The 27940-nt window shown below is 50.7% G+C and overlaps 1 protein-coding gene across 1 annotated transcript in view; it reads right to left on the reverse strand.

The window, feature by feature from the left end:
* Positions 1-682: 682 nt before the first annotated feature.
* CADM4 (cell adhesion molecule 4) overlaps positions 683-27940 on the reverse strand; it is a 146949-nt gene continuing 119691 nt past the window's right edge. Inside the window, exons 2-9 of the mRNA XM_028742363.2 lie at positions 15257-15403; positions 13860-14012; positions 10406-10546; positions 9329-9490; positions 7117-7207; positions 5891-6063; positions 4459-4587; positions 683-3072 (exon numbers count right to left, since the gene is read on the reverse strand). Coding sequence (XP_028598196.2) covers positions 2963-3072; positions 4459-4587; positions 5891-6063; positions 7117-7207; positions 9329-9490; positions 10406-10546; positions 13860-14012; positions 15257-15403 — 1106 coding nt within the window. The 3' untranslated portion in view covers positions 683-2962. The remainder of the gene's footprint in view (positions 3073-4458; positions 4588-5890; positions 6064-7116; positions 7208-9328; positions 9491-10405; positions 10547-13859; positions 14013-15256; positions 15404-27940) is intronic.

Below are 27940 nucleotides of genomic sequence, written 5' to 3' on the forward strand. Positions count from 1 at the left end.
CATTTCTTATCTGTGAAATGGGAGCCTCCGCAGATGAGAGTGGCTTTGGCGTTTGGCTGAGCGATGGCAGTGAACCCCCACGGGGCTTTGCTGTCCCTGTCGGCTTCATATGTCTGTCCTCGCCCCCACCCCCCACCCCCGCTTTTGCAGCAGAAAGATTGTGAGGGCAAAAGCACCGAATTTGCTTGCTGCCGCTTTAAGCTCTGTCAGTAGCATCCCCGACACAGGAAAACAAGTTGGATCTCCTGCACGGGGTTTGCTCCAGAGGGCATTGAGGCTGGGCAGCTTGCTGGGTTTCCAAGACTGGGAAATAATAGCCCCCACCCCACCCTGTTCCTCTCCACTTTTACTGGGCACCTGGCTAGAGATGGATGCAGTGGAGAAGAATTCCCAGTTTGTCTGCTTCAGCTCTTGAAGGACTGGGGAGTTGGGCAGGCGAAGAGAGCTCACATCATTACCTCCACTTCTGAATACCTGGAAACCACAGGAGGGGAGGGGGCTGCAGGGCTCAGGTCCTGCATTCAGGCTTGTCCTGGGAGTCTGGCTGGCCTCTGGGAAAACAGGTTGCTCTATGAGCCCCCGGCCTGATCCAGGAGGGTTCTCCTCATGCTCTTTGCATTTCCAGAGCCAGCACCCCTTCCACAGCACACACTCATGAACAAGGATACCACAACCACTGGTGTTAAAAGAATTAATCAGGGGGATTTATTGAAGTATCAAAGGTGGTTAAAAGGCAGACATAGATATTTACATATATATTAACTTTCGGGCGTGGGGGAAACAGTCTTGGGCTGCAGAGGAACAAGCCCCCCTGCATACTCCCGACCCCCAGTTATATATTAATTATTATATTTTCCATTCTTTTCAATTTTTTTTTTAATCTCCCCTTCCGAGACACAAACAATATAAAATAAAAACCGCGAGCCAGAGACTGACACAGAATCACACGTCGGTTTCTTTTCTTCTGTTTTGTTCCCCAGACAAAAGACAGAGGGAAAGGGGGTGGGATGGAAATTCGAGGGAAAGCGAGGAGTGGGCATCTACTGGCACAAAATGAGGGACGTCGGCAAGGATGGAAGGAACCAAGAAGACCAGGAGTGGAGTGCGGGGCGGGGGAGAAGGGAGCGGGGAAGAGACGGGGTTCAGCACCCCCCTTTTGTGGTTCAACGCTCAGTCATGGGGCTGGACCATGGGGTGAGGCGGCAGCTGCCTCTGGAGCAGCCATTTCCACAGGGGATTCCTCCCATTGGCAGTCACCAGCATTGCACCCTGCAGCAGTGCACTGCAGCCACCTCTGGGGCAGAGCAGCCGTTTGTAACAGGGGTTCGCTTTTTTGAATGACCCTTTACCGCAGCTGTGTTTGGGGGAGGTTGAACCCATGAAAGCAACATCCAGACAGGTGCTGAGGGAGGGGTGCCTATTGCTGAGCCTCTCGTCCTGCTCTTCTTCGCTGATCCCAGCTGCTTCCGGGGAGGGAGGCCAAGCAGAGAGGGAGGGAGGGAGGGGCAAGGGGGTGTTGCGAGCGACACAGCAGTTTCTCTCTCGGGGTCTGGGGATGGGATGGCGTAACATCGTGGCCACCAGGCCCAAAGGCGAGGAGGAGGAGCTGAAACTGGCCACAGTCAAATCTGCATATGTTGACAAATTCAGACGGATGCAAATTCTTTTCCCATGTCCTCCACTCTCTGCAGAAGCTGGGCTGTGGGCCAGGGGGCAACGCTTGGCTGTCAAGGACAAAGTGTGGGCTGTGGGGGGTCAATGCGCCGATGGGGCTCCGTAGTCCCATCGCCTGTCCCCAGCTGGGCACATCACATAACAAGGACGACAGAGACAGACAGAGACACCCCCTTTCCTCTTCCCACCCTCCCTCTCCCTCCCCAAACTATCATGGCTTTGAAGGAAGAAAAAAAAAAGAGTCCAACCTGCTTGATAAGGCCCCACACGGCTTGAGCGGCCCTGGGCTTAGCAGTGGGGGGGAAGGTGCGGCTGAGAGAGATATGGGGCCAGGCGCCCTGAAGAGAACTCAAGGCGACCCGGCGACTCCCAGCCTCACGCTCCTGTCATGCTGCACGCCAAACACTCCGACCCGGCAGCTCCCCTCCTCAGCGGCTGGGGGCAAAGCACACCCGAGGGGGGTCCCAACTCACAGAATGGCTCTCTCCCCCCCCCGGTCGCCTTCCCTGAACTCGAGAGTCTCCTCCAGGGCTCCTGGGAAGATCCTGGTGCTCCAGAGCAAAATATGTTAGCCCCATCTCCCTCCCCAGATATTTTGAAACTCAGTGCTAGTATCGGAAAGAAAAGCAAACAAGCAAACCCAGAGCTAACGGGCCACAGTCCCTCGAAGGGGAGGGGCCCTTTGACACCGTGACCCACCCTCGCAGTCTCAGCAGCCCTGGACCTCTGGGTGTCCTCTCCACCTCCCTCGCTGGGTGGCTTCTACGCAATTTACAAAGAGACCCAAGCCCTCCCACAGGGCTCTGCCTGTCCCCAAAGAGAAAAGGGTCGTGGCTATCCCAGCCTCCTGCTCTTTTTTATGGAAGTGGGGCCATGCACACGCACACGCACTCTCTCTCTCACATACACACACATCCTCCCCAGAAGTAACAGGAAATAGCTCTGGTGCAGAGGGCATGGAGGGGGGAGGAGTCAGACAATGGCAGGAGGCGGAGCTTCATAGCTGGGGGTGGGGCTAAAGTCCTCGGTTTCAAAAATAAAACCGAACAAGTGGTGGCCATGTGTGTGTCCCCCTCCCCTTTTTTTTACACAATGGATATTTTTTTTAAGCATTTTTTTCTCTTTTTAATCCAACCCTTCTTTCCCCCTCCCTCCCCTCCCCCAGCAAGAGTGGCAGCTTTTCTATAAACGTCTCTCCCCCCTGCCTTCGGCGCTCCCCCTCCTCGGCCATTCTGCCCCCAGCGCTCAGCCCCCAGACCCCTCCCCTTCCCCCTCCCCTCTCCCAGGCTCAGATGAAGAATTCCTCCTTGCGTTTGTGGCCGTCGCCGCCATTCAGAAAGGCCTCGCGGGCTTCTCCGTGCTCGTCCAGGCCGCTTGCCTCGTGCGTCAGGTAGGAGCCTATAAAAAGAGGACGGGGAGGGGGGGGAGTTGAGGAGAAGGCTGGGCAGAAGCAATGGTAAGTGGGGTGCACAGGGCCCTGGAGGAGACTCAAGACCTTGCTAAGGCGACTCCATTCATAGAATCATAGATTTGGAAAGGTGTAGGAATGATCGCTGGATGCGGAGCACACTCCTCGCCCGCGGGGCAGCCTCAGCTGCCTGTACGCGTGACCTTGGGGTGCAGAGCACACTCTCCCTCACAGATAAGGCCACAGCTGTCTGAACATCTTCCCCTCTGTCTAACCTTTTGCAGCCTCAGTAGTCTGCGGTGTCCTGTCTGTGACCTTTGTCTCTGAGACCTTTGTCTCCTTTGTCATACATTGTGCATGGGGAAAATGACGCGGTGGAAACAGGGGCCAAAATAACTTTGTACCACCCCACGATCTCGGGACTGGACGATGTGTAAAGGTCACAGCCCAAAATGTATCTGCCTGGGTTTGCATATTGTGTCAATAAAAGGAGCCTCCACAGAGATGGCCGGCAGCTTGCTTGCAGCTCACCTGTGCGCAGCTCACTTGCATTATCAACTCCTGCTTCATGTCCTTCACTTCAGAAAGGACCCCAAGGGTCTCCCATTCCAACCCCCTGCAGTGCAGGAATCACACCTCAAGTTCCTGATTGCTGCCATGGGCGGCTGGCCTGCCCTCTCCAACCAGCTGTGGGAACCGAAGGAGCAGATTTCTCTGCTTCTCCTTCTTCCTTTGGGGGCCGAGGTGCAGACTGGGGTCAGAGGGAGAGGGCAAGCAAGTGAGAGGCCACAAGGAGAATGGGAACTCTTTGAGTGTCTTGCCCAAGAATTCCTCTCCGAAATCTGCAGCTGGCTAGAAGAAAAATGCAGGAAGTATACACACATCCTGTACATTCTGCATCCTGTAGGTTTCTGGTGTTGTTGTTTTTTTGAAATACTAAGCTTGGATCCATTTCTCCGCAAACCACCTTTGATCCGAATTGAGGAAAAAACCCACCTCGCTGTGTTTTAAGCCGGCAATTGTGTACACAGCCGTAGCGTTCTCCTCCCCACATACAAAGAGGATTGGGAAAGACTGTGAGAGAGGCTGGTTTTAGGAGCCACAAAGTCCTTCCTACGGTGGCAGGAAGCCTCACTCCCAAGCCCTGCGGGGTCTCTCTGCTTTTATCATTTCAAGCTCCTCACTCCAACCCCAAAGGCTAGAAATATGCTTTTTGAATACACAGAGAGAGAGAGAGAGAGACATGAAATGACTGTGCTGCAAGGCAGTTTCTCAGATCAGTGGTGAGAGATAGATGGAGCAACCCAGCTTTCCTTCTATAAATCAGCACTCGTGTCTCTTATCTGCCCGGCTGGCACCAGGGTTCCGACACTGACCTTTCTGCCGGATGGAGCACCACACCATGACTATAAGCACACAGATGACGAGGAAGACCAGGAGCGCCAGGATGCCCCCGACAATGGCATAGGGCACTGAAGTCTGGGCCTCCACAATGGCCCCGGGGTCTGCCAAAGACAGGGAAAGGTTAAGGTGTGAGAGGCGGGGTGGGTGGCTGGAGGCGGTGCCCTCCACGAGCTTCATACCTTGGTATGGGCCAGGGCAGAGGACCTGTAAAGGTAAAGGTAAAGGGACCCCTGACCATTAGGTCCAGTCGTGACCGACTCCCAGGGTTGTGGCGCTCATCTTGCTTTATTGGCCGAGGGAGCCAGCATACAGCTTCTGGGTCATGTGGCCAGCATGACTAAGCCGCTTCTGGCGAACCAGAGCAGCAAACGGAAACGCCGTTTACCTTCCTGCCGGAGCGGTACCTATTTATCTACTTGCACTTTGACGTGCTTTCCTGCCAACTGCTAGGTTGGCAGGAGCAGGGACCGAGCAACAGGAGCTCACCCCGTTGCAGGGATTCAAACCGCCGACCTTCTGATCGGCAAGTCCTAGGCACTGTGGTTTAACCCACAGCGCCACCCGCGTCCCTGCAGAGGACCTGAGCCTACCCTATTTCTGGCTGCCCTCCTGGCAGGGGGAAACCAAACACCTCCGTTGAGAGACGCTGCCATATGAACAAGAGTAAGGAACTGGCGGCCCACCAGCCCCAGCCAGGATGGTGATGGGACTGGCACTCCACCGACATTTGGAGGGCCATGGGTCCCCCACCACTGGCATTAGGCGACAGCACCTAAGACCCTTAATCTGGACCAGGAAGAAAGGGTGTGGTTCCACAGATGTTAATCGATTAAGTTAATTTTATTTGAAAGTAGTATTGGAAAACTGCTACAATGACCTATATGGAAACTCAACTAGGGGGATTCAAGGAAGTTACTTAACAATGATAGCAAAATTGGGATATTAACAGTGAGGATAAATGTTTGTTTTTTTCCTGTTTTTATATTGTAATGTTTTCTTATTTGTTTGTTATAAATTTGGAAAATCAATTTTAAAAATTGGAAAAAAAGAAAGGGTGTGTTTTTTGGGGGGCGGGTCTGGTCATCAGAAACAGCTAACTATAACTCTCACATGACTTAGCGCATCACCCGAACAAAGGTAAACAATATTTGGCAAGCCGAAAGGTTTCCCTGACAGGCTAACTTTCTATGTGCGGGGTTTTAAAGACGTTCTGTCATGTGAAACCCCCCCCGCCTCCCCCTGACCCACAATCCAAAGTGGTATGGCCCTGAAGCAGACTTTTAACTCCTCGCCTGCCGCATGTGAACATCAGGACAGCAGTGAACTCAGGGGTTCTGGGCTGAGCTTAGGAGAGAGGGAGGGAGCAGGTGAGCTCTGGAGCACCAGAGAACACATGTTGCTTACCGTAAACCACCAGTACATACTGGTCCGACGAGCGGCCATGTTTGTTGGCCACCTGGCACAGGTAGGTTCCGTTATCCAGCATGCTGAGGCTGGGGATGGTCAGCACCTCTCCCTCCGTCAAGGCCCGCTCCGGCAACGAGTCATTGGCTCGGCTCCACTTGATGTCCGTGGGGCTGAGGGCAGAAGTCAGGACAACCGGCGTTAACCTTACCCCTCTCCTCCCAACACCCATCTCCGGTGGCCCCTGCGGGTCACAAGCGCCTCATCTCCCCCACATGAGCACACACAAACACGCACCACTTTCCTTCCTTCCATCAAGGTTATTTGCGGCAAGCGCTGCCAGAGCCCGTGATGGATGGGACACGGAGCCGAGCGGCTGGATCAAGGGGCGCTCAAGTAATAACTCCGCTCGGGAATTGTATCCATCAGTCAGAGCGATATAGAAAGGCAAGGACAATTTGCCCCGCGTGTACAGGGAAGAGGTGCTACAGAGCAAGGATGCGGGTCTTATGAAGGGGAGGACGGTTTTCAGCAGGTGCTGCTTTCGTCATGTCTCAGAAGAAGGAAAGCCTGCCCCAAATGCCCTCTATTATGCCTACTGCTCAGAGGATGTGGCCCCTCTCCAGTGTGGTGTAGTGGTTAAGAGCGATGAACTCGTAATCTGGGGAACTGGGTTCGCGTCTCCGCTCCTCCACATGCAGCTGCTGGGTGACCTTGGGCCAGTCACACTTCTTTGAAGTCTCTCAGCCCCACTCACCTCACAGAGTGTTTGTTGTGGGGGAGGAAGGGAAAGGAGAATGTTAGCCGCTTTGAGACTCCTTCGGGTAGTGATAAAGCGGGATATCAAACTCCTCTTCTTTTCTTCCAGCTGCCCAATAGCAGGGCCTGAGGATGAGGGGTGGCTAACCTGATGCATCCCACCTCCCGCCCAGCCCTCCCAAGATGTTGCTGGACTACAAGCATGTTGCTGGGCCTGATGGAAGTGGACTCTGGAGAGTCAAAGCAGATTCTCCTGAAATAGTCAGGCAGGAGTTTTTTGAATAAGAGCAGAAGAGGCTTCGGAGTGGCTGGCTGATAGGACAGGCAGTCTGGAGGCAGGTGGACCTGTCTGACTCAGTCCAAGGCAACTTCCTGTGTTTCTATTCCAGAACCTGCCTTCCCCTGCTCAGCCCCACCTCCAGCCTCTCCTCTAATTATGGCTTTCCCCATCCTGCGGAAGTACTCACCGCGGGTTGCCTTTGATGTCACAAGTCAGAACTAAAGTGTCTCCTTCCCGCATCACCCCCTGAGACGGATGGATCCTGGCTGTGGGAGCGACTGGGGTGGAAATAGAGAGAATAAACAGGAGGTCACGAATCAGCCCATGCACAGAACAGTCACACTTCTCAAGCAAGGCCCGACAATTTGCAGCCCTCGCCGTGGAGAGGAAACGCTTCCTTCAGACGTCAGAGCCATTAGAAGCCTGGAATTAAGGTTTTCACTGGCATTGTGGCTGATATCAATACATGCATCCCTCCTCCTTGTCTCTTCCTTCTAAAAGAGCTGCCTTGCCATAGAAAGAATGTTAGATTGCAAAGGAAGGCTGGAACAGTTTCCCTGGATTTTTGCATCACCCACGAAAATGAGCGATAGAAAACAGTATGCATAAAAAGCAAGGAGATCTATATATCCAGTATATATAAACAGAAACACCAAAATGACACTTATTGCACCACAAGGAAATTGAACATGCAAGGAAATTGAGAGCCCACTGAAGAAATTGTGTAGGAAATTTCAGAAGATATCTGAGTTTGCCCACCACACTACTGAACAGGGTCTCTGAACCAGGGTTTTTATGCATTGCTTTTAAAAGGCACGTGGTTTACGCTCAGGTCTGCATTGCACTGAGTTCTGGTCCACATGCCAAATGGAGCCAACCAATGGATTGGCATGGATGCGTGTGAGTGTGCAGGCTCCCAGAGAGGAGATTGCAGCCTCTTTGGTCCCCTCCTTTGGGTTTAAGCTGCTGCACTGAGCTAAGCCATGGCTTGCCTTAAGTGTGTAGTCCAAACTCAGGCGCATGATTCAGCTCCCAAGGGCAAACCTACAAACCTGCAGAGAGCAGTGGAAGAGCCACCAGGGAGGAGCAAAGCAGCCATGACCTCCTCTGTCAGCGCCTGCACACTCACACATTCACTAGCAGTGTTTGCAGATGTAGAGCAGGTTATTTTCACTTATTGGATTTTCCACGGCAAGGGGAAATCCGTTTTGAACGTAAAAATAAATAAACGTATGGGTTGGCGCTTAAACGATGATGTCATTGGAAGATTGCTGAGAAAGAACTGTAGGGTCATCAACAGCACCGATTTCACAATGAAGTGGCCAGGTTGCTTGCTCACTGGGGCAAGACAGCTTGAGCATATTACACCAGCCTTGTACTGGCTGCCAATTAGTTTCTGGGCCCAATTCAAAGTGCTGGTTTTGATGAATAAAACCTTAAGCGGCTCAGGACAGCAATACCTCAAGGACCGACTCTCCTCATATGAACCGGCCTGTGACCAACATCTCAGGCCTTTCTTCATGTGCGCCCTCCACAGTAGCTCTGGAGGGAGACGACAGGACCTTTCTGGGGTGACTCCCTGCTTTCCCCAGGAAGGCTCACCGGGTGCTTTCATTACATATCTTTAGGCGCCAGGCAAAAACATTCCTCTTCTCCCAGGCCTCCCAAGCAATCTATGGCCTTTTAAGCTGGGAGGAAGGGGAACATTATTGTTTTGCTTGTTATGACATTGTGCTGTTTTTTTGTGTTTTTATACTGTAAGACATCCCTGTGATCCTTGGATAAAGGGTGGTATAGAAATTCAACAAATAAGCCATTAAATTCCCTTCTGGAAGCCCCCTGCTCTCTTGCCCTGGGCATTCATTCCTCCAAGAGAAGTAAAAGGTAAAGGACCCCTGGAAAGTTATGTCCAGTCAAAGGCAAATATGGGGTTGCAGCGCTCATCTCACTTTCAGGCTGAGGGAGCCAGCGTTTGTCCACAGACAGTTTTCCAGGTCATGTGGCCGGCATGACTAAACCGCTTCTGGCACAACGGAACACCGTGATGGAAACCAGAGCGCACGGAAACGCCGTTTACCTTCCCGCCGCAGCTGTACCTATTTATCTACTTGCACTGGTGTGCTTTCGAATTGCTAGGTTGGCAGTAGCTGGGGCAGAGCAACGGGAGCTCACCCCATTGCGGGGATTCAAACCGCCAACCTTCTGAGCAGCAAGCCCAAGAGGCCCAGTGGTTTAGAGCCAGAGGCCCACAGCTCTGTAACCTCTGCCCACCCTACCCAAAGGCGAAGGGGAGGGTAAAGGGGCCCAGCTGGGCCCAGAATGCACTGCAGCCCTGCCACTTGATGCCAACCCTGCCTTTGCCCTCTTCCCCCACCAGCAAGGCCCCTGCGGTCACTTACACTGTACATCTAGCACGTACTGCGTCTCCTTCCGCTGCCCCCGCAGCGTGGGGTGGGTGGCCTCGCACGTCACGACGCTGCCGTGGTCCCTGCGCTCCACCCGGAAGCGCACCACGTTGGTGATGCTGAACACTTTCCCGTTCTCCTGCTTGCTGCCTATTCCTGGGGGGGAGAAACAAAGAACATGTGCACCGGCCCCGCTGGTCAACCCCGCCGAGCGCCTGCAAACGTCCCTTTAAAGCTGAGTTAAGGCGTCACGCCTTGCCGCGGGGCTCTTTTCTCCTTTTCTAATTTTTAAATTACATACAATTAAAATGCAACCGCCGTGCTCGGCAGGGGTAGGAGCGCATAACATTACTCCTACTTGCCTCCAACGCAAGCGCAGAGAACTTGTTCCCGCCAGCCAAGAAGCGCTGGGAGAGACCCAGAAGCAGCCTACTTACAAGTCTAAAAGGAGCCCCAAAAGAAACATCTGCCTTTAAGATGCCAAAAAGCCCTTCTATTTTAAGTATTTTCTGGGCAGGCAGGGGGAAGAGTAGGAGTAGCTGCTAATAAACTCAGCTCGTGTATATGCTGCAGTTAAAGAGACATATGGATGCAGCCTCAGCCTCAGGCATTTGGAGATGACAAACTTTATTGGGGAGACGCTCCCTAAAACCGATCCCAAGCTGAAAAAGGGCCAGCACCTTCTAGAGGTACATTAACTGGATATCCCAGTACTAAGCTAACTCATGTCCCCAACGACAGATCAGTGTTCTTCTAGTTCCTACCAGGTTCACAAGTGTACATTCTGTTCCACTACTGTATTTTTTTTAAGTGCATAAAATAATATTTAAATATGTATTTCATCTCAGTGCACACGTTTCCAAATTTATTTCACCCTAAATTATTTGTTTCGCCCTAAGATGTGCATTTTTGGTGGTTATTATTATTATTATTATTGCTTCACCCAAGTAGGAGAAAAATCTTCCACTTCGGAAGGTCAGCTGGCATGGGAATTCACAGCTCTGGAGCTTTGGGGCGAAAGCAAACTCCTGCAGGAAGCTAAGTCCCTGGTTTCCTCCCTCCTTCCCTCACCTTTTAGCTCTTTCCGGTCCCGGTCCCGGTACCAGCGCAGCGTGGCAGCAGGGCGTGACCTGGGGACGCTGCAGGTGAGCTCCACTTCTCCTCCTTCCACGGCCTGTTCCTTGATCTCCACCAAGGGGTTGTCAGGGGGCACTGTAAGGAACAGCAGTTGGGTTATGGGGCAGGCAGTGGGGCTGTCTCCAACACAGCACCGGATCCCACCACAGCATCACCTCCACAGGCACCCAAATCAGTCTCAGATCTGGTAAACCCAACCAGAGAAGGAGTGGGGAACTTGTGGTCCTTCAAATGTTTTATTCAATTTATATCCTATAATAGCATACAACTCAAACAGGCATGTCCAATAGGTAGACTGAGATCTACTGGTAGATCAGTGGACGTCTGTGGTAGATCACTGGCTCCCCCCAAAGAAGCTCAGAAACTTTGGCTCCCCTAAAAAAAGCTCTAGATCTTTGACCTGCACCCCTAAAAACGGGGCTCTTCTCCTCTCTATAAAAAAGCTCAATAACTTTGACCTGAACCCCCCAGTTCTGCCAGTTTTTAACTCTGTGAGTAGATCGCAGTCTCTTGGGAGTTGGCCACCCCTGAACTAAAACATCTCAAAACAATCTTTTAAAAACTGGCAAGACCTTCAAAAAAGAAAACCCAGTTAAAATTTTATTTAGGAAACCCAATAGCCCACACTCTCATAGCTAATAATTCCAGCACTTCCAGCAACCTTTCAGCCACCCGATGCCTGAGACAGATGCACCTCACTAGGGAGGGCATGCCACAAATGGAGAGCCACCACTGAGAAGGCCCTGTCACTGGGTAAGCAGGTAACCCCCAGTGGCAGCTTCCACCAGCCCCAGCCAGTGTGGCCAGTGGTCAGAGAAGATGGAACATCATCTGGAAGGCCGCCAGTTCCCCACCACCAAACTAGGGGGTCAAATGGCAAGGGTGGTGAGCTCTTCAGGTGGGCCTCTGTGACTGTTCCAGGATTCCTCAAGATCACCAGTACAAATGCATCCTGGGAAATTCCACTTTCAGGTCAAAAACAAAACAAAAGCTGCTAGGCCTTAAATTAGGGTAGAAAAAAATAACACCTCAGAAGCCACGGATATAAGTGAACAGAGTATCAGAGAGTCAGGAAATGGGATTCTGTTGCTCTGCATTGCTCTTCGTTGTCACAGACACCCCCCCCCCCTCGCCCAGCCCCAGTTGTAAAATTAGAATTATGGAAAAGAAGCAGACATTTGCATAATTTCCTAAGAATACCTGATTTAGCTTCTGTTAGTGCAGAATGTGGAGACTTCCCCACCCTTTCCTTTGGGCAAATTATACAGCATACTGATTCGGAGCATGATCATACGGGCTGTCAGTGCTCGGCCTTAAAAGAAGCATATGAATGTCTGGTGATTGTGTGGGAGGTTAGGTAGGCGCTTGAAATTACAGGCTGGGGAATGCAGAAGGTCTCTGCATGCAGGAGGAGGTCTCAGTTAAGGTTGCGGGAAGGCTCTTTTCTGAAAGCCTAGGGAGACTGAGCGAGGCGGACTAGCGATCTGACTCGACGAGGCAGCTTTCTGTCTCCCTCTCCATCTCGCCACATCCACACCACACCATATATTTATGGCTAAAGAATCCTGGGGACTTTAATTTGTCGTGCACAGAGCTGCAATTCCCAGAGCCCTGAACAAATGGAATTTCCCAGGATTCTTTGGGGGAAGTCAAACTTAGCTCAGCGCATGTCCTGGGAGCTTGTGACCAGACCTCACAAACAGGGGTGTTTGTGAGGGAGTTTAAGGGGGAGGCCCAGAGTTCTGTCTCTTGGTGGGCATAGGGCCAGAGACATGGAGGGCAGGGGAGCTGCTGCATTGACCTGCAACACCTGCGCCATGTTTGTCATTCTGCCAGAGAACAAGGAGCAGCAAGTGAAAGCTGGTTGTCTTGCTGGAAGAGAAGGCGCAGCAACTTGAGGCCCACCTAACCACACCTCAAACAACAGGACAACATGGAGAGTTGCTTGATCAGAGCTGGAAGAGAGGAGACTGAGAGGAGATATGATAGCCATTTCAAATATCTTAAGGGCTAGCACATGGAAGGGGGAGCATGCTTGTTTTCTCTTACTCCGGAGGGTAGGACTCGAACCAATGGCTTCGAGTTGTAAGAAAGGAGATTCCGACTAAACATTTGGCAAAACTTCCTGACAGTAAGAGCTGCTTGAGAGTGGAACAGACTCCCTCGGGAGGCTGTGGGCTCTCCTTCCTGGAGGGTTTTTAAGCAGAGTTTGGATGGCCATCTGTCATGGATGATCTAGCATTGCAGGGGGTTGGACTAGATGACCCTTGGGGTCCCTTCCAATGCTAAGATTCTATGAAAGCTGTGTGAGAGAGAAATTATTATAATTACCAGGGCTTTGTTTTCAGCCAGAACTCTCTGGAACAGAGTTCCGGGACCCTTTCCCCTCAAAAAATAAATGCAGTGGTACCTCTGGATGTGAATGGGATTCGTTCCAGAGCCCCATTCGCATCCAGAAACAAATGCAACCCGCGTCCGCGCATCTGCGTGGGTCGCGATTCACCACTTCCATGCATGCACGTGACGTCATTTTGACCATCTGCGCATGCGTGAGCGGCAAAACCCGGAAGTAACGCGTCCCTTTACTTCCAGGTCGCCACAGCGAACAATCTGAAAATACTTATCCCGATGCTACTTCAACCTGAGGTATCTGTTTTAAAAATCCGAAATTTTGGATTTCTTTAAAAATATGTTTTGATTGCTTTATCACAGGTGTGCTTGCTGCCCTGGCTCCCTTGGAAGGGTGGGGATATAAATAAATTTTGCACAAGGCCTGCATTGGCCTTAATTCATCATAACACCGCAAGGTAAGAACGGACTGACCTTCTTGCTAACCCGCTCCCACCTTCCAGCATCCTGGCCAAAGGTCACAAAGGTACCAGGGCTGGATGAAAAACTATTTGGACACCTGCCACATCTTTCAATTCCACTAACTTTTTAGTTGGATTTAACAAGCTGAATATATACGCAAGCGGTGCTTTCTGATGCTTCTGTTGTTCCACGTAGACCTAGAGTGGCTCTATCCGTCCTTAGCTATCTCCTGTGCCAACAATTCTGGCAATGAGCCCAGTCGAAGGTTAGGCTAGAGCATCACCCCATTTCATTCCAGTTCCATGATTCTCTGAGAACTGTGCTTGTGGGTTTTGTTAGTATTTATTTTTAAAAAATCTTAATTGGCTTTAATGTATCTGTGATGTGTTTCGATTGTTGCAGAAGACCCAGAGGATCTGGGTGGACCGAAGAGGGTGCTTTAGGAATAATAACAACTATTATTATTATTCATGGATATGGTACTGTAACTCCTCTTTCTTCCAGTTTATGCTGCAATCCCGAAATAGGGCGGCGGCAGCTGTGGCAGAGGTGGCAGGAGCGGGAAAGCGGCACGTACCCAGCACAGTGAGAATGGCGATCTGGTGGTGCGTGTCTTCTGTGTAGAGCTGGCAGAAGTAGCCGCCCTCATCTTCCAGGCGGGCATTGGAGAGCACAATGCGGACTTGCTTCTGGGTGAACTCCACCAGCTGGAACCGCTCATCCTTCAGGGCTGTAAGGAGGGTGAGGAAAAGGTGTCTCATGTTATGGACCAGTGAAATGAGAAGAGTGTCATCAGGGTGTGATGCTGTACGGTTTTCAATAGTATTTCCATTGCTTCTTTTATTTCTTATGTTTTATTTCGTGCTGCAACTTGCATTCCATAGAATTCAAATACATAAGAAGCAATAAAAATACCGTCCTGGGGAGGGGGTTTCCCCACTTTCTCTCAAGTACAAGGGACTGTCTCTATTTGAGACAAGATGCCAGGTGGCATGGAGGTGCAGTTCATGGCTTCTCTAAGTGAGGATCACTCAGTCCAGGCCGGCCCCACCATTAGGCAAAATGCAGCAGATCCCTCGGGCAGGAAGATTTAGGGCTGCTACCGAAAGCTGCAAAAGTGTCTAGGGCTGGATGATATCTGGTTTTCAACATAGTGATATATCACCAGTGAGACATCATGATATACAGATATATCACAATGTCTGAAATAAGGATGGAGCTACGTAGAGGCAATGGCTGGCTTTGCGGGTTTTCCCCGTATTGGGATTTTTGCTGGTGCCTGATCTTGTGGTTCGCTGCCCCCGGCAAGAGGCAGGGGAGAGCTGAGCCGGCAGGGTTAACAGGGGCTACAGGAAGCGAGAGAAGAATTGGCTGGCTTCACGGTGTTTCCCACGTTGTGATTTTTGCACAACACACCCACACCTACACGATATATTCACAATATATTGACAGGTCAATAATTCTGAAACCGATATCATGATATGGACTTCAAACCTGTTTTGGATGATATATTGATATATCGTCCAGCCCTAGTGTGTAGTTAGATACACTTAGCATAGGGAGGGTGCCATCTGGACTTTCCTCCTCAGTTCCCAAGCTATCTTGGGTCAGCCCTGGACTCTGACCGGGTTGTTCTTAAGTTCAGGGTGTAACCGATCAATTCCCCACTGCCCAGGTCAGATTGGCTAGTGACCCAAAGGAAGAACATTGTTTGCGTGCTTGCTTCCCCATGAGGCATCTGGCTTGGCTAACTGCCTCGATCCATGTGCTCTGCAAGCACCTCTGATATGATACTTGTTCTCTTCTTGCAGCAGGTTGCACTGTAGTGGGCTGACCTGTAGGGGGTGCTGGTGCTGGTCCAGATGGCAGGCCTGGGATTGAGTGGGTGGCATTTCTCGTCCAGCTCCATCTCTATGGTCCTCTAGCTTTCCAGCCCAGCCTACAACCCCACCGTTCCCGAAGCCCCATTCTTACCCCGCGTGCCGTTGAAGAAGAGCGTCTGGCGGGATGGGTTTTGGATCACCACTATGGAGCCATCATACTGGTGCAGCTTGCAGTTGATCTCGGCCTGGCCGCCCTCTGCCACGGTCACATTCTCAGCTTGGACCTCCTGAGCTCTGGCTAGTGCAGGGAGAGAAAGAAAAAATGGGTTACCATGACGTTCACGGGAGGCGAGTGGGGCTTTAATGGGAGCAGGGATTCGCCTGGGCTGAGTACCAGCACCTGAACCCCTCTTTGCATACCAGTGAAGAATAAACTCATGCATAAAGGTAAAGGGACCCCTGACCATTAGGTCCAGTCGTGACCGACTCTGGGGTTGCGGCGCTCATCTCGCTTTATTGGCTGAGGGAGCCGGCGTTTGTCCGCAGACAGCTTCCAGGTCATGTGGCCAGCATGACTAAGCTGCTTCTGGCGAACCAGAGCAGTGCATGGAAATGCCGTTTACCTTCCCGCTGGAGTGGTACCTATTTATCTACTTGTACTTTGAGGTGCTTTTGAACTGCTAGGTTGGCAGGAGCAGGGACGGGAGCTCACCCCATCGCAGGGATTTGAACTACCGACCTTCTGATCAGCAAGTCCTAGGCTCTGTGGTTTAACCCACAGCGTAGTCAAAATTATAAACATTGACAGAGGATGTTGGAGCTGCCACATGAACATATTCCACTTCGCCAGATTTCTGTGCTACTGAGCAAAGGAGTGCTCCTGGGCATGTACGGAGAGCCCTCATCACAATTCACTTCTTATGTCAAAGATGAGTGAGTGGACAGGGTTTGGGGGCAAGCCTGAGACTCTGGCTTCCAGGCTGGATTTCAGAAGTTCAGCCCTGGGGAGGTGAAAGCCTTTATATCCAGTGTGGGGATTCATTGAACCGTATAACCGTAGAGCTGGAAGGGGCCCTGAGGGCCATGCAGTCCAACCCCCTGCAATGCAGGAAATCTCTACTACAACTGCCATCAGCCCCTGGAAGCATGGCCAATGGACGGGGTGATGGGAGCTGCAGCTCAGCAAAATCTGCAGGGACAGTGGTTCCCTACACCTGCTTTATATGGGGAAATGTAATCACATGAGTGGGCCACACCCTCACCTGCCACCAGGGAAAATATAATAATAATAATAATAATAATAATAATAATAATAATAATATATTATTTATACCCCGCCCATCTGGCTGGGTCCCCCCAGCCACTCTGGGCGGCTTCCAACAAAACACTAAAATACAATAACCTATTAACCATTAAAGGCTTCCCTAAACAGGGCTGCCTTTAGATGTCTTCTAAAAGTTTGGTAGTTATTTTACTCTTTGACATCTGGTGGGAGGGCGTTCCACAGGGCGGGCGCCACCACCGAGAAGGCCCTCTGCCTGATTCCCTGTAACTTGGCTTCTCGCAGCGATGGAACCGCCAGAAGGCCCTCGGCGCTGGACCTCAGTGTCCGGGTAGAACGATGGAGGTGGAGACGCTCCTTCAGGTATACTGGACCAAGGCCGTTTAGGGCTTTAAAGGTCAACACCAACACTTTGAATTGTGCTCGGAAATGTACTGGGAGCCAGTGTAGGTCTTTCAAGACTGGTGTTATATGGTCTTATAAAAGGACACAAGGGGCACAGAGGTGTCTTGCTGTAGGAATTGTGCAATATTGCGCAAAAGGCCTGAGGCAGAAGAGTTGACCGATTGCTTCAAATCAAATATATAACCTTCATTCTTTCTTACTTTTCCAGCTGCTGGCCGTGGCAATCTTTACTCCTTGGCTCAGCATAGTTTCCCTTTCTCTCTCCTGATCCTCTCCTCCAACCCATGTTTCTCTGTCCTGCTCTCTCTTCCAACTTTAGCCCCCTGCTTAAAAAAAATTCTGACCTTCTCTCGCATAAACACAACCTGGTCAATGGCAGCTGAAAACTCCTATCTGTGCAACCTCTCTGTGACATCAGAGCATCTCAGCCAGTCTTGAGGCTTCACTGCAACCACTAAGAACCTCTAATCAGCGCATTAAAATGTGTCTCCCTTCACATCTACTGTTGTATCATTGGACTTTTTTTAATCCAATCAACTCAATATTATGTAATCTAGCATGTGCGGGTACAGGAGGGAGGACACTGCCTTGAACAAACTGCAACCGTTTGCAGCAAAGTACGCTGATTGGCTTGCTTACTTGAGTCATCTGGAGCAACTACTTTTCTGGCTTATATAGAACAGGGTTGAGGAAGCTCAGGCCTGGGAGCCAGATGTGTCTCCCCAGGCCTCACAATCTGGCCTGTGAAACTCTTCCCAGGCTACAGCCCTTACTAGCCTTGCTTCACAGCTTGAGAGTTTTTGCCTGACTGGAACATGCCATTGAGCGCTGACCACAGCCTCTTGTTTGCCTGGACGGAGGGTAGAGAGAAGGCTGTGCACTGAAAGTAGCCAAACGCACAAAGATAAAATTGACATTTGTTGCTCCTTCGAAGGTTGAGGACCTGGACTGAAAAACATTCCCCACCCCAATGATCTAGACTGTGGACCAGAGGACAATAAGTCAATGGCCTGTGAGAGGAGACCCCTGCCAAGCAGGTGAGGCGGAAATAAATGGCTTCTTGTCCCCTCCAACTCTTTCGATGCTCAACCAACAGCCCTTTGTCTAATCAGAAGCAAAACAACAACACACGACACCCCTGCAAGAGACAAGCCAATTATTCTACAGAGTCATAAACTATGGGATATTGTGGTAATGGAAAAGGCAATAAAACAAAATGAAGATAGCAGAGGGGCTACTATGGGAGGGGGGAAACCTTTTAGGAACATTGGCTTTCAGGGCGTGTGAAGCAGAGGAGGATGGCATGGGCTAGGAAATACAAACCATACATCATGTGTACGTTTTTTTGTGATTGCCTCCTCCCAAGAGAAGCAGAGCCTCATCCAGGGCAACACCGTCTCCTTGCTTTCGCCTGGTTACGTACAGGTCTCCTAAGTCACCTTTCCAGCCCAGAGGTGCTCAAGGCAAAGAGCAAAAGGCTCAAGATAGGGGTGCTTTACACAAATCCAAGTGCCTGGGGTCAGTATCGTCTCTTTCCGGCAGCTCCTCAAAACACCATGTTAAATGAATGCTAAACAGGGAGAGCCGAACGCTAATAGATGTAATAAGATTCAGAGATTTATAAGTATTATCCGTGCTACGGAAACGCCAGGAGCTGCATAAGACACCACCACGTACAGCCCCGCACAATGCAAGCTTTACATAAATTGAGCTTTACATTCAACACTTCTCCAAACGCATTAGCTAAATTTGCTCTCTTCCTTCTTTCCGAAACGAAGGAGCTATAAAGGGTGGCGAGGCAAGGCCTTCCATTGGAGGAAGGCCTGTCCAGAGATCACCCTGACCTAGCAGCTTGGGCCAGCCAGTCTCCCCCTGACGGGAGGCGCCCTGACAAAAGGTTCTGGCCAAGCGCTTGACGTTCTGATCCAGGACACTCTCTGAGGACCTCATTCCCTTCTGGACATCCTTCCAGAGGGGTCATGTGCCGTGGGTGGGTCAGGCCAGAGACAAAGGTGGATACAGTGGCATAGCGTGGGTTGCCAGTACCTAGGGCTGCATGGAGGGAGGGAGAGAAAAAGATGGAATACACATGCACATTCAGTGGCGTCCACATCGCCCAGGAGATCGCGGCAACAGAGATAAGAAAAGAAGAGTCATTCCATTGCCTGGAGAGGCCACTTCCTGGTTCACATGGAGAAGCCGTTTCAATGGAGCCCAGTGACGAAAGCACACAGCTGTACTGAGGCAGCACCAGGTGTTGAAATTTTGTGCCCCACACTACGCCACTGAGTGGGTAGGGCAATGAAATGCGGAACTTTCTGCAGCCGGCCAGTTTCTACACATATTCATGCACTCCTCTCTGTCCTCCATCCCATCAAGCACGACACATGATCCCCATAGCCAGGCCCAAACAACCAAGGAGGGCATGAAGCAAGATCCCTGAAGGGTGGGGCCTGGGGGGAGCCTGAGGGCCAGATAGAGAAGCCCAGAGGGACACATTTGGCCCCTGGGGCTGAGGTTGCCAACCCCTTTTTCTAACAGAAGTGCTGCTCCTGTGCGCCCTCCACGCCCTTCGTTGCAGACTGTGACCTGCAGGAACAGAAGACTTTGAACGTCACCACTGCTGCTATGGGCAGCCATCTCAGGCAATGGATCTTGTGCTCCAAGGTATGGCAGCAGAGTAGATGGATGGGCCTGACCCGTCGGGAATGACCCGCTGGGAAATTCTCCTGCACAAGCTGCACTGGGATGAATGGAAGCTGTGTGCCTTGTGTGCTAAGCATGTGTGATTTTCCACCTCAGCTAGCCCTGACTGTAAATATATCAAGGGCTAGATCTCCTGAAAGGGTTTACTGAGCCCTTGAGAACACCCTTAAAAAAACAAACACCCTGCATTAAGAAGAGTCGAGTTCTGCAAGGGGAATAAATTGCGCATATTAAACAAATGTGCAAAATTCCTGCATTAAAATTATTTCACATGTGTTCCCTTCCCCATACCTTCTGCTAATATTTAAATCCATTACGGAACCGCAGCGATATCTGCTTTCCCCTGTAGCAAGCCATCACTGCCTGGACACGCAAGAGAATGCACGCCTTGGCAAGGAGCGTTGCTGTAATGCTCAGTAATGCTCTCCTTTGCGTCTGCTGTTATTTAGAGATTTCTCAAAGCGGCGGAGGGATGGGCAGAGACGTGAACAAATGCGCAGCAAACAAAAAACCAAAAACCATCCCACAGGTGCAGAGACAAAAGATCACAGAGGCATACACTGAGAGGCGCTGGAAATGCCTACAGGAAATGCACAGCCTTAAAAGGCAGAATCTGGCCGCATGGGATTTTAGCCCTGCTCTCCAGCAATTTCTGAAAGCCACATGGCACCTGTATGCCACCCACGCTGATCCCCCCACCTGTCCGCCACGGCAGGCTGACATTGCACGCACAGCGTTGTTCAGGCCGGACAGGGCTGGCGCTTGCAACCTTCACCCCAGCTCTGCTTCCTGCCTTCCCAGCGGAATGCTAACATCTCAGAACCGGGAGCAGCAGAAGCCCCTGTGTGGACATGACCTGGCACATCTATACGTACGCGCTCTCCCCGGAGGCCACAGAATCTGCGTGCCCCGAAAGGAATTAATTCACAAGCACATGCCCTGGGCTCTGATCCATAAATCCAAGTTCACTTTTGACATTTACTTTTGCCGGCTCACATTCCGAACACAACACGCAGGGAAGAGAGCCCCGAACGGCCTCGGACGACCCACGTCTTTACAAACCGCAAATTGACAGGTGTGAAAGCTAGACATTCGTCGGGCAAAAACAAGCTCCACCCAGGTCTCGGGCCCAATGGCTCTTCAGACATTGCCCAGTCAAAGAGAAGGAAAGACTGAATGCCTCATGTGCTACACATTTTCTGGTTGTGCCACAGCAAGAGTATTCAGCTATGAAGCTTCCTGCTACCACCTGTCATCTGAAGCGGTCGGTGCCCAGAAAAGTTTGATTGTGAAATCCTTGCAGTTCACAGAATCATAGAAGTGTAGAGTTGGAAGGGACCCTGAGGATCATTTGGTCCAACCCCTTGCAATGTAGGAATATGCAGCTGCCCTATACAAACTTGCAACCTTGCCTTTATCAGCACCACGCTCCCAGCCAACTGAGCAGTTGGGTGAGTTGTCGCTTTGTGGGTACCAGGAATGCATGCACAAGAAGGGCCACTCACCAAAGGGTGGGAGGGATTTGCATTCCGTTATTTTCGTCCTTCGGGTTGATTTGTTTATTATAAAAATTGCCAGCGGCCTCGACGAGAAAGGTGGGATGGAAATTACAAACAAACAAAATAAAGGCACAGAAGACGGCTGGCTGGAGGAGTTAAGCAAGAAGTGGGAGGAATTTTTAATGGCAAGCGATAGAGGCCGTGGTGAGATTCTGCTCCTGTATACATTCCTCGGCCCCCCTTCCTCCCCACCCCACCCCATTTGCCCTCTCCCGCCTGTTGGCACCATTCGCTCCCTCTTGCGGCACACACGTAGCCCCAGCCTGCTTGAGATTCCTGAGGACGCATTCCAACCATGTGCCTCTCACTAAAGGTCACGACTTGAAAATGCCGGCCCATCCATCAGGGCCCTGTGCCAGGGGTGGAGGAATTAACCCCACTGCTGCAGTGGGTCCCTCGTGGAACTCGAAGCCCGGAAAGCAAATAAGCGCCGAGAGTCAAACACCGCTAAGATCCAACCATTTCCTTGCTTCTTCCCTTCCACCCCTGGGATAGAAGGTGCCAAGGATGTGTGTGCCGCAACCGTCTAATCTACACCAGTAGTGCATGCTGCGGAGCAGAGCCTGCCCTTGGCACCTGCATGGTAGGAAGAGATGCCCTCATACCATCATGCCAGACCTTGGGCGCATGCACTGCACAGCCTGCCTCCCCTTCCAAGCAGAGACCCTATTTTCCAGGGACAGTCCCAGATTTACCGAAGCCATCCCGGTTTCTGATTTGATATTCCGCTTTTTCTTAGGACGTCCCTACTTTCATTGGAGAAACGCTAGAGGACGTCCGTATTTTCAATGGAGAAATGTTGGAGGGTATGGAATAGGACGTCCCCCTATTTCATGGGTACGCAAACTAAGGCCCGGGGGCTGGATCCGGCCTAATTGCCTTCTAAATCCGGCCCATGGACGGTCCGGGAATCAGTGTGTTTTTACATGAGTAGAATGTGTGCTTTTATTTAAAATGCATCTCTGGGTTATTTGTGGTTATAACCCAGTGGTTATTTGTGGTAATTCATTCTCCCCCCCCCCCCCCCAAAAAAAAAAAATATAGTCTGGCCCCCTACAAGGTCTGAGGGACAGTGGACCGGGCCCCTGCAGAAAAAGTTTGCTGACCGCTGCTTCATTGGAGAAATGTTGGAGGGTATGCAAGCAACTTCGCCTGCGCTGGCTCTGCAGCGAAGTGGCTGGGGACAGTTTAATCTTCATTTATTTATACTTCTACCCCGAGTTTCCGTCCCAGGAGCCCAAGCTAGCTAACAATAGGTCATGCAAATCCATTTCGGTGGGGCCGGCGGAAGAGAACTTCCGACAGATTGTGCCTTTTGGGAGCTGATTTGTTGCATAAGGGAAGTGAAGACGTAGCTTGATGGAAGGGAAGGTGGTTGGCAGGGCAAAAACCACAGGCTATGCGGAGATTTATGTGCCTGAATTATCCTTGTCTTCTTAATAAGCCAACACTATTAGGGGTGGGGTGGGGGAGGGGGGGAGGGGAGGGGAGGACAGTTTTGCTGCAAGCCAAAAAACCAAAATGTCTACAAATGGCAAAGCCCGCTTTAGGAAGCTCACCGCAAGGAGAATGCACCAGGCAAATGTGACTCTATTACACGAACTAATAAATCTATCAAATTTCTCAGATTGATTTTAAGTGATTGTGGTCGCACACGCCATTCAGCGCCAGCAGCACATGAGCAACAATTCACTCAAAGCATTTCCGCCAAGGGAAGCTTAGGGATTTAGCTACATCTGCCTTTCTAAGGAAACCAGCCTGATCCACACCTCCCAGCCAAATGTTTGGATCAGATTGCGATCCTCCCGACTTTGCGCTTCTCTGAATTTTGCAATGCAGTTCTCAGATAAAAAAATCTGCATGCCAACATGCGTATAAAAATGCAACTTTAGGACAAAATACATAATAGAAAATCGTAAAACACATTTAGAAACACATTGCATTTACATCTACATATTTTCTCACCAAATACATGTTTATAAATGTGTTTTACCCTATAAGTTCAAAAATACATATTTCGAAAAGAGATTTTTTCTGTGATTTCCCTTTCCCCTTTTTAAGATTGCAGATTTAACGTGGACATGAGGCAGAACAGAATGAACTCGGGCAAAACTGATGAAGTCTGGAGACACAAAGTGATCCATCTATCAGTAATTCCAGCCATGCTATGTAAGTTGAGCACAAAATGGTGGTTTGTACACAGCCATTGGCCAATCATCTGAGGCGAGGAAAAATCCTCTCCAACTGACAAGGCAGCGTCCAAGAGAGGCCACCGTTCTTCTCTCTTCCCACCCCGAATTTCAAGCCCCAACATTTCAGGCACCCCAAAATAACAAAGGTATGTTTCAGCAGATGCGGGAAATGTGGTGGGTTACTAACTTTTAGCAACATAATATCACCACCACAGAATAAACCTGATATGTTCGGCAGTATGCATAATATAGAATTTCATCCCCCCCCCCCCCTTTCAAACTCTACACATCCTGATGTCCTTTTGTGCAGCATTTCTAGGCACAGATCTGGGCTTGAAAGCTTGGTGTCCAAGCTTTGGGTTTTCGTTTTGTCCCAGCACTTTCCCTGGAGAAACCAGCATTTTACCGCTGAATCAGAGGGAACGGCAATGCTGCTTGCATTGCTAGATAGCTCAGTGACAGAGCATGAGACTCTAAATCTCAGGGCTGGGTGTGTGTCAAGCTCCACGTTGGTCCTGCATTGCAGGGGTTGGACTAGATGATCCTTGGTGTCCCTTCTATGCTCCGATTCAGCAGTAAAATGTGTACCAGGGAAAAGGAGGGAGGGAAACCTCTTGAACACAGAGCATTAAAGTGAGGGCAGTGCAGCACAAAAGGAAGTCTGGTTGAGCTCTGTCTTACTGAGGATTTCCTCCACAAAGACTAGAAATGAGCTTTAAAAACAAACAAACCAGAGATTCTCAGGATGAGTGCAATGGACTCTACGTCATCTGCTTTGGCGTACACCAACAGGACTGAAACCAAAAAACCTGACAAATATGAAACTGCTAATTTCTTTAACAGGCATTTTCGCATATTACGAGCAGCAGCACTGAATGGGCTGAGCGGGGAATATCAGGTCAGGTAGCAACTTCAACCAGCACGTCTGTTCTTCAAAAATAAATGGCCAACACACCATCTGCAGTCTGGCAGCTCTGACAATTCTTCCTCCTCCATAGGAAAAATGGCTACTTTGATCTTGTGCGGGGGGAAAAGAGAGGCAACAGCCACTGCCTCATTTTATCCGTCTCCACAAGAAAGACGCCTGCATCGATGCTGTGATTCACAACGTAAGGAACTGTTGCCCTTTCTGACAGTGGAAATCAAAATGGCAGCCGCTCCACTGTCTTCCGTGGCAGAACAAAGATGGTTGCTCCTCCGCAACGCAGAACTGTGCTGCATTGTGGGAAGGTGGTTGACCCGGCTCAGCGGCGAACAAAGTCAGCCATGGGAAAATAAAAGCTTACCCTTCGACGTTTTGCTCTGAGCAACAAAAATGGCCGCTGTGTGAACCACCTGAGCAAAAATAGAAAAAGAAAAGGGCCTCTTGCCTCTATCCATAGCAACATGGCTCCACTTTAGCACCATGGATACACACGGTTTCGCTCTTGCTCCAGCTGAGGAACAAACATGAGCACTCTTAGGCATCTTACAGAAATATCGCTGTTCCTTCGACCAGCCTCTCCCCCCACCACGGCCCCGCAACTCCACGCTTGCTTGGTGACAATAACCGCAGCTGATTGATGGGAACGAGGCTGCCACGGGGACTGTGTGTGCCGAGACGGATGGGGGGCAGAACGGAGTCCCTGGCAGGCAACCATAGTTCAATGCCAGCCAATGGGATGGAGCTTAGCTTTGAAAATATGCCCCCCCTCCTCTTCTCTGGCATTCAATGCACTGCGTTCCCCTCAGCCCCTCGAGGCAGGCAGAATCCTTCCCCCCTCCCCGGAGTTGAAAGGGGTCACAAACTTTCAATGTAGCAGAGGGAGGAAAGGTTTGGACAGGACTCCTCAGTTCTGCTCTGCAAGCCCCAGAAGGGTTTGGAGCTCAGATGCCCTCTGCCTTTGTGCGACTTCAAATCCCTTCCGGTAGCACCCAGAAACCAAGAGTGTTCTCTAAAAGTCTCTCTCTCTCTCTCTCTCTCTCTCTCTCTCTCTCTCTCTCTCTCTCTCTCACACACACACACACACACACACACAACTGGACTTGGGCCAGACGCACACACTTGCCTCTCTCCTGGCTGTGTTTCAGCACCACCAATAATGGGTGACCAGGTGGTGGCAGTGCAGTTACCGGCTCCGAGTTGGGTGGTACAAAGGGCCAATAGGGTTTTACCTAGTCCAGCAAAAGCTGCCCTCAGTGATTCAGCTTCTTAGGCAGCTTCCACACTGAGCATTTACTACAGAATAGCCATGCTTTGTTCACTCACTTTTTATGTGAGCAAAACGTTCTCCCTCCCACATTTCCCCACCCCCTGCTGAACTTCCGGGTTTTGCTTCTGCTGAGAAAACCAAACGTTAAACCCCCCGCAATGGCATGGATGTCAGGTGTAGATGATCCGTTGTGTAGCTTTATAGTAGTTGCAAGCGTGGGGAAGGGGGCAGTTAGAGCCTGTATACATGGCACTAGCCAATTCCTTCTCTCTGGACCATCTCTCCTCTTTAGGAATTAACCCTCCCTTTCTAAACAGATTTATCTTTATATCCACATCTATTCTCCCCATCCCCAACTGAAGTGGTAGGGGCAATCATGATTAGGAGTGCAACAACCCTTCCCCTGCCACACACACAGAGACGCACAACATGGTCCCTTTTTTAAAAAAATCCCTCCGTCACACACAGAAGATGGGGACAGGGAAAGGCAGCAATACCCACCTGGCTGCAGGATGTCACTCAGGATTCCAGAAGTCTGGAAGAAGAGTGACTATTCCACTTGCAGCTTAAAGCAGAACCCCAATGATTGGTGGCTGCAAAACTGTCCACATCTGCAAGCACCACACCCCCACGCCCCATAATGCTCTTTTGCCTGCGTGGATCACTCTACCCAAGCTCAGCTCGCCATCACGCACACACTGTCTCCCATCTGTAGCATGCAGATGGGCATAAAGTCATTTGTGCCCTTCAACTGCGAGTCTTCTGGGAACAGAGGCTTCTCTCCTCTGTTTACGACTGCTGTCTTGATACATGGGGAACAGGAGGGTTAGTGCAGAAGGCTCTGGGCAGGAGTTTTGGAGAGTTGGATCTTCAGGTTTCCTTCCCTGCCCTCTGCGAGTCTACGATCCTGCCCGAAAGCCCCCTAGGACAGGAGGACTGGCCATACATCAAAACAACCTGAATCAATGCGTTAAGGGGAACAGTGTTCGGGGAAACAAGAACAAGGGCATCTGCAGACGTCCCTCCGTCTGACTCCAGAAGGGAACAATGGGTCCTGTTCTGTCCTGGCCTTGGCACCATCCATCACGGGGAGTGTTTTGTCGGGCAGCTGGCATCGCGCTGCTGCTGGGGCACGTCCTGGCACTGCATCCCGACCCCCTGGACTTGCAGATGCATTTGCAGCCCCAAGCACAAGCCAAATAAAGCAAAGGACACCAGGAACAACTCTCCATTTGGCCTGCAGGGACCTTGCATCTTATACATGGCAATAAGAAAAAAACCCGGATTTAAGAATAGGAGATTCTCATAGGGGGCAGCCTAGGGCAGCCGTTTTGTACGGACAGCTCTTCTGCTGCAGTACTACCTGGATGAGAGGTTTCTAAGCCAGATGTGGGGAGCCTGTGGTCCTCCAGGTGTTGATGAACTACAACTAACATCCTTCCTGGCAACTGGTTCCCCATACTTGCTCTATGCACTTCTATTTCTCTTCCTCTGAAACCAGGAAACAACAACTTTGAGCCCCTTCAGATGTTCTGTTTACTGCACATTCATGATGGTTTGTGTTCCTGATGCTATTGGAGTGGTCAAACCTGCAATCCAATTTCAATACTGTTTGTACCCGCAAATGTTTTGGGGTGGTCACACCGCTTAAGTGTGAAAGAGTAAGGAACAGTTGGGCAAATCTGGGCAGTAAAACAAAACACAAAACATGGGGTGTTGTCTATACCAGGGGTCTGCAACCTTTAAGACAAAAAGAGCCACTTGGACCCGTTTCTGAAGAAAAAACAACAACTGGGAGCCGCAAAACCATTGCGACATTTAAAACAAATATATCTCCGGAGCCGGGATCTGACAGCGGGCGGGAAGGTGAGGTCGGGACGGTGCGTGACTAACGCACGCACCGCCCCCATGCGATGTCACAGCCAGTACAGCGCCCGCCACAGTGAGGAGTGTCGGGGCGCACAATGTGCCTCCTCCCCTCGCTAGTATCCACCCCAGAGCCGCGGCAAAGATGTAAAAGAGCCACATGCGGCTCTGGAGCCGCGGGTTGCAGACCCCTGGTCTATACTTATACTTCTGCTAGTCACCTTCTAGGGTTCACTGACCTTTTTAGGAATGAGAGCACACATGGGTTTTTGAGCAAGTACCATGGGCACCACATCTTGTGCTTTTCCAAGGAACTGGGTAAAAGTTGAATCCACCCAGTAGAATTAGGACCACTCCAGACATCTTTTCTAATTGCACATTCATGGTGATTTGTGTTCTCGGTGCTATTGGGGCAGTCACAGGCAATTCCACTTTCAGTAGTGCGGGCAAAGGTTTTTGGGCAGTTGCAAGTGTTTCATTTCCAGTCAATGCATATCCCACAACTTCTTGCTGAAATCCCATCATTTTTTATACCACAAATGCTCCGGTTTATTTTTGTCCTGCTACGTTTGTGCTATAGCCCCTCTGGACAGCAATAATGCGGTAGCCTCGGGGAAGCATTGCAACAACTAA

The sequence above is a fragment of the Podarcis muralis genome, chromosome 7, assembly GCF_964188315.1.
Source record: "Podarcis muralis chromosome 7, rPodMur119.hap1.1, whole genome shotgun sequence".
Taxonomy (NCBI): Eukaryota; Metazoa; Chordata; class Lepidosauria; order Squamata; family Lacertidae; genus Podarcis; species Podarcis muralis.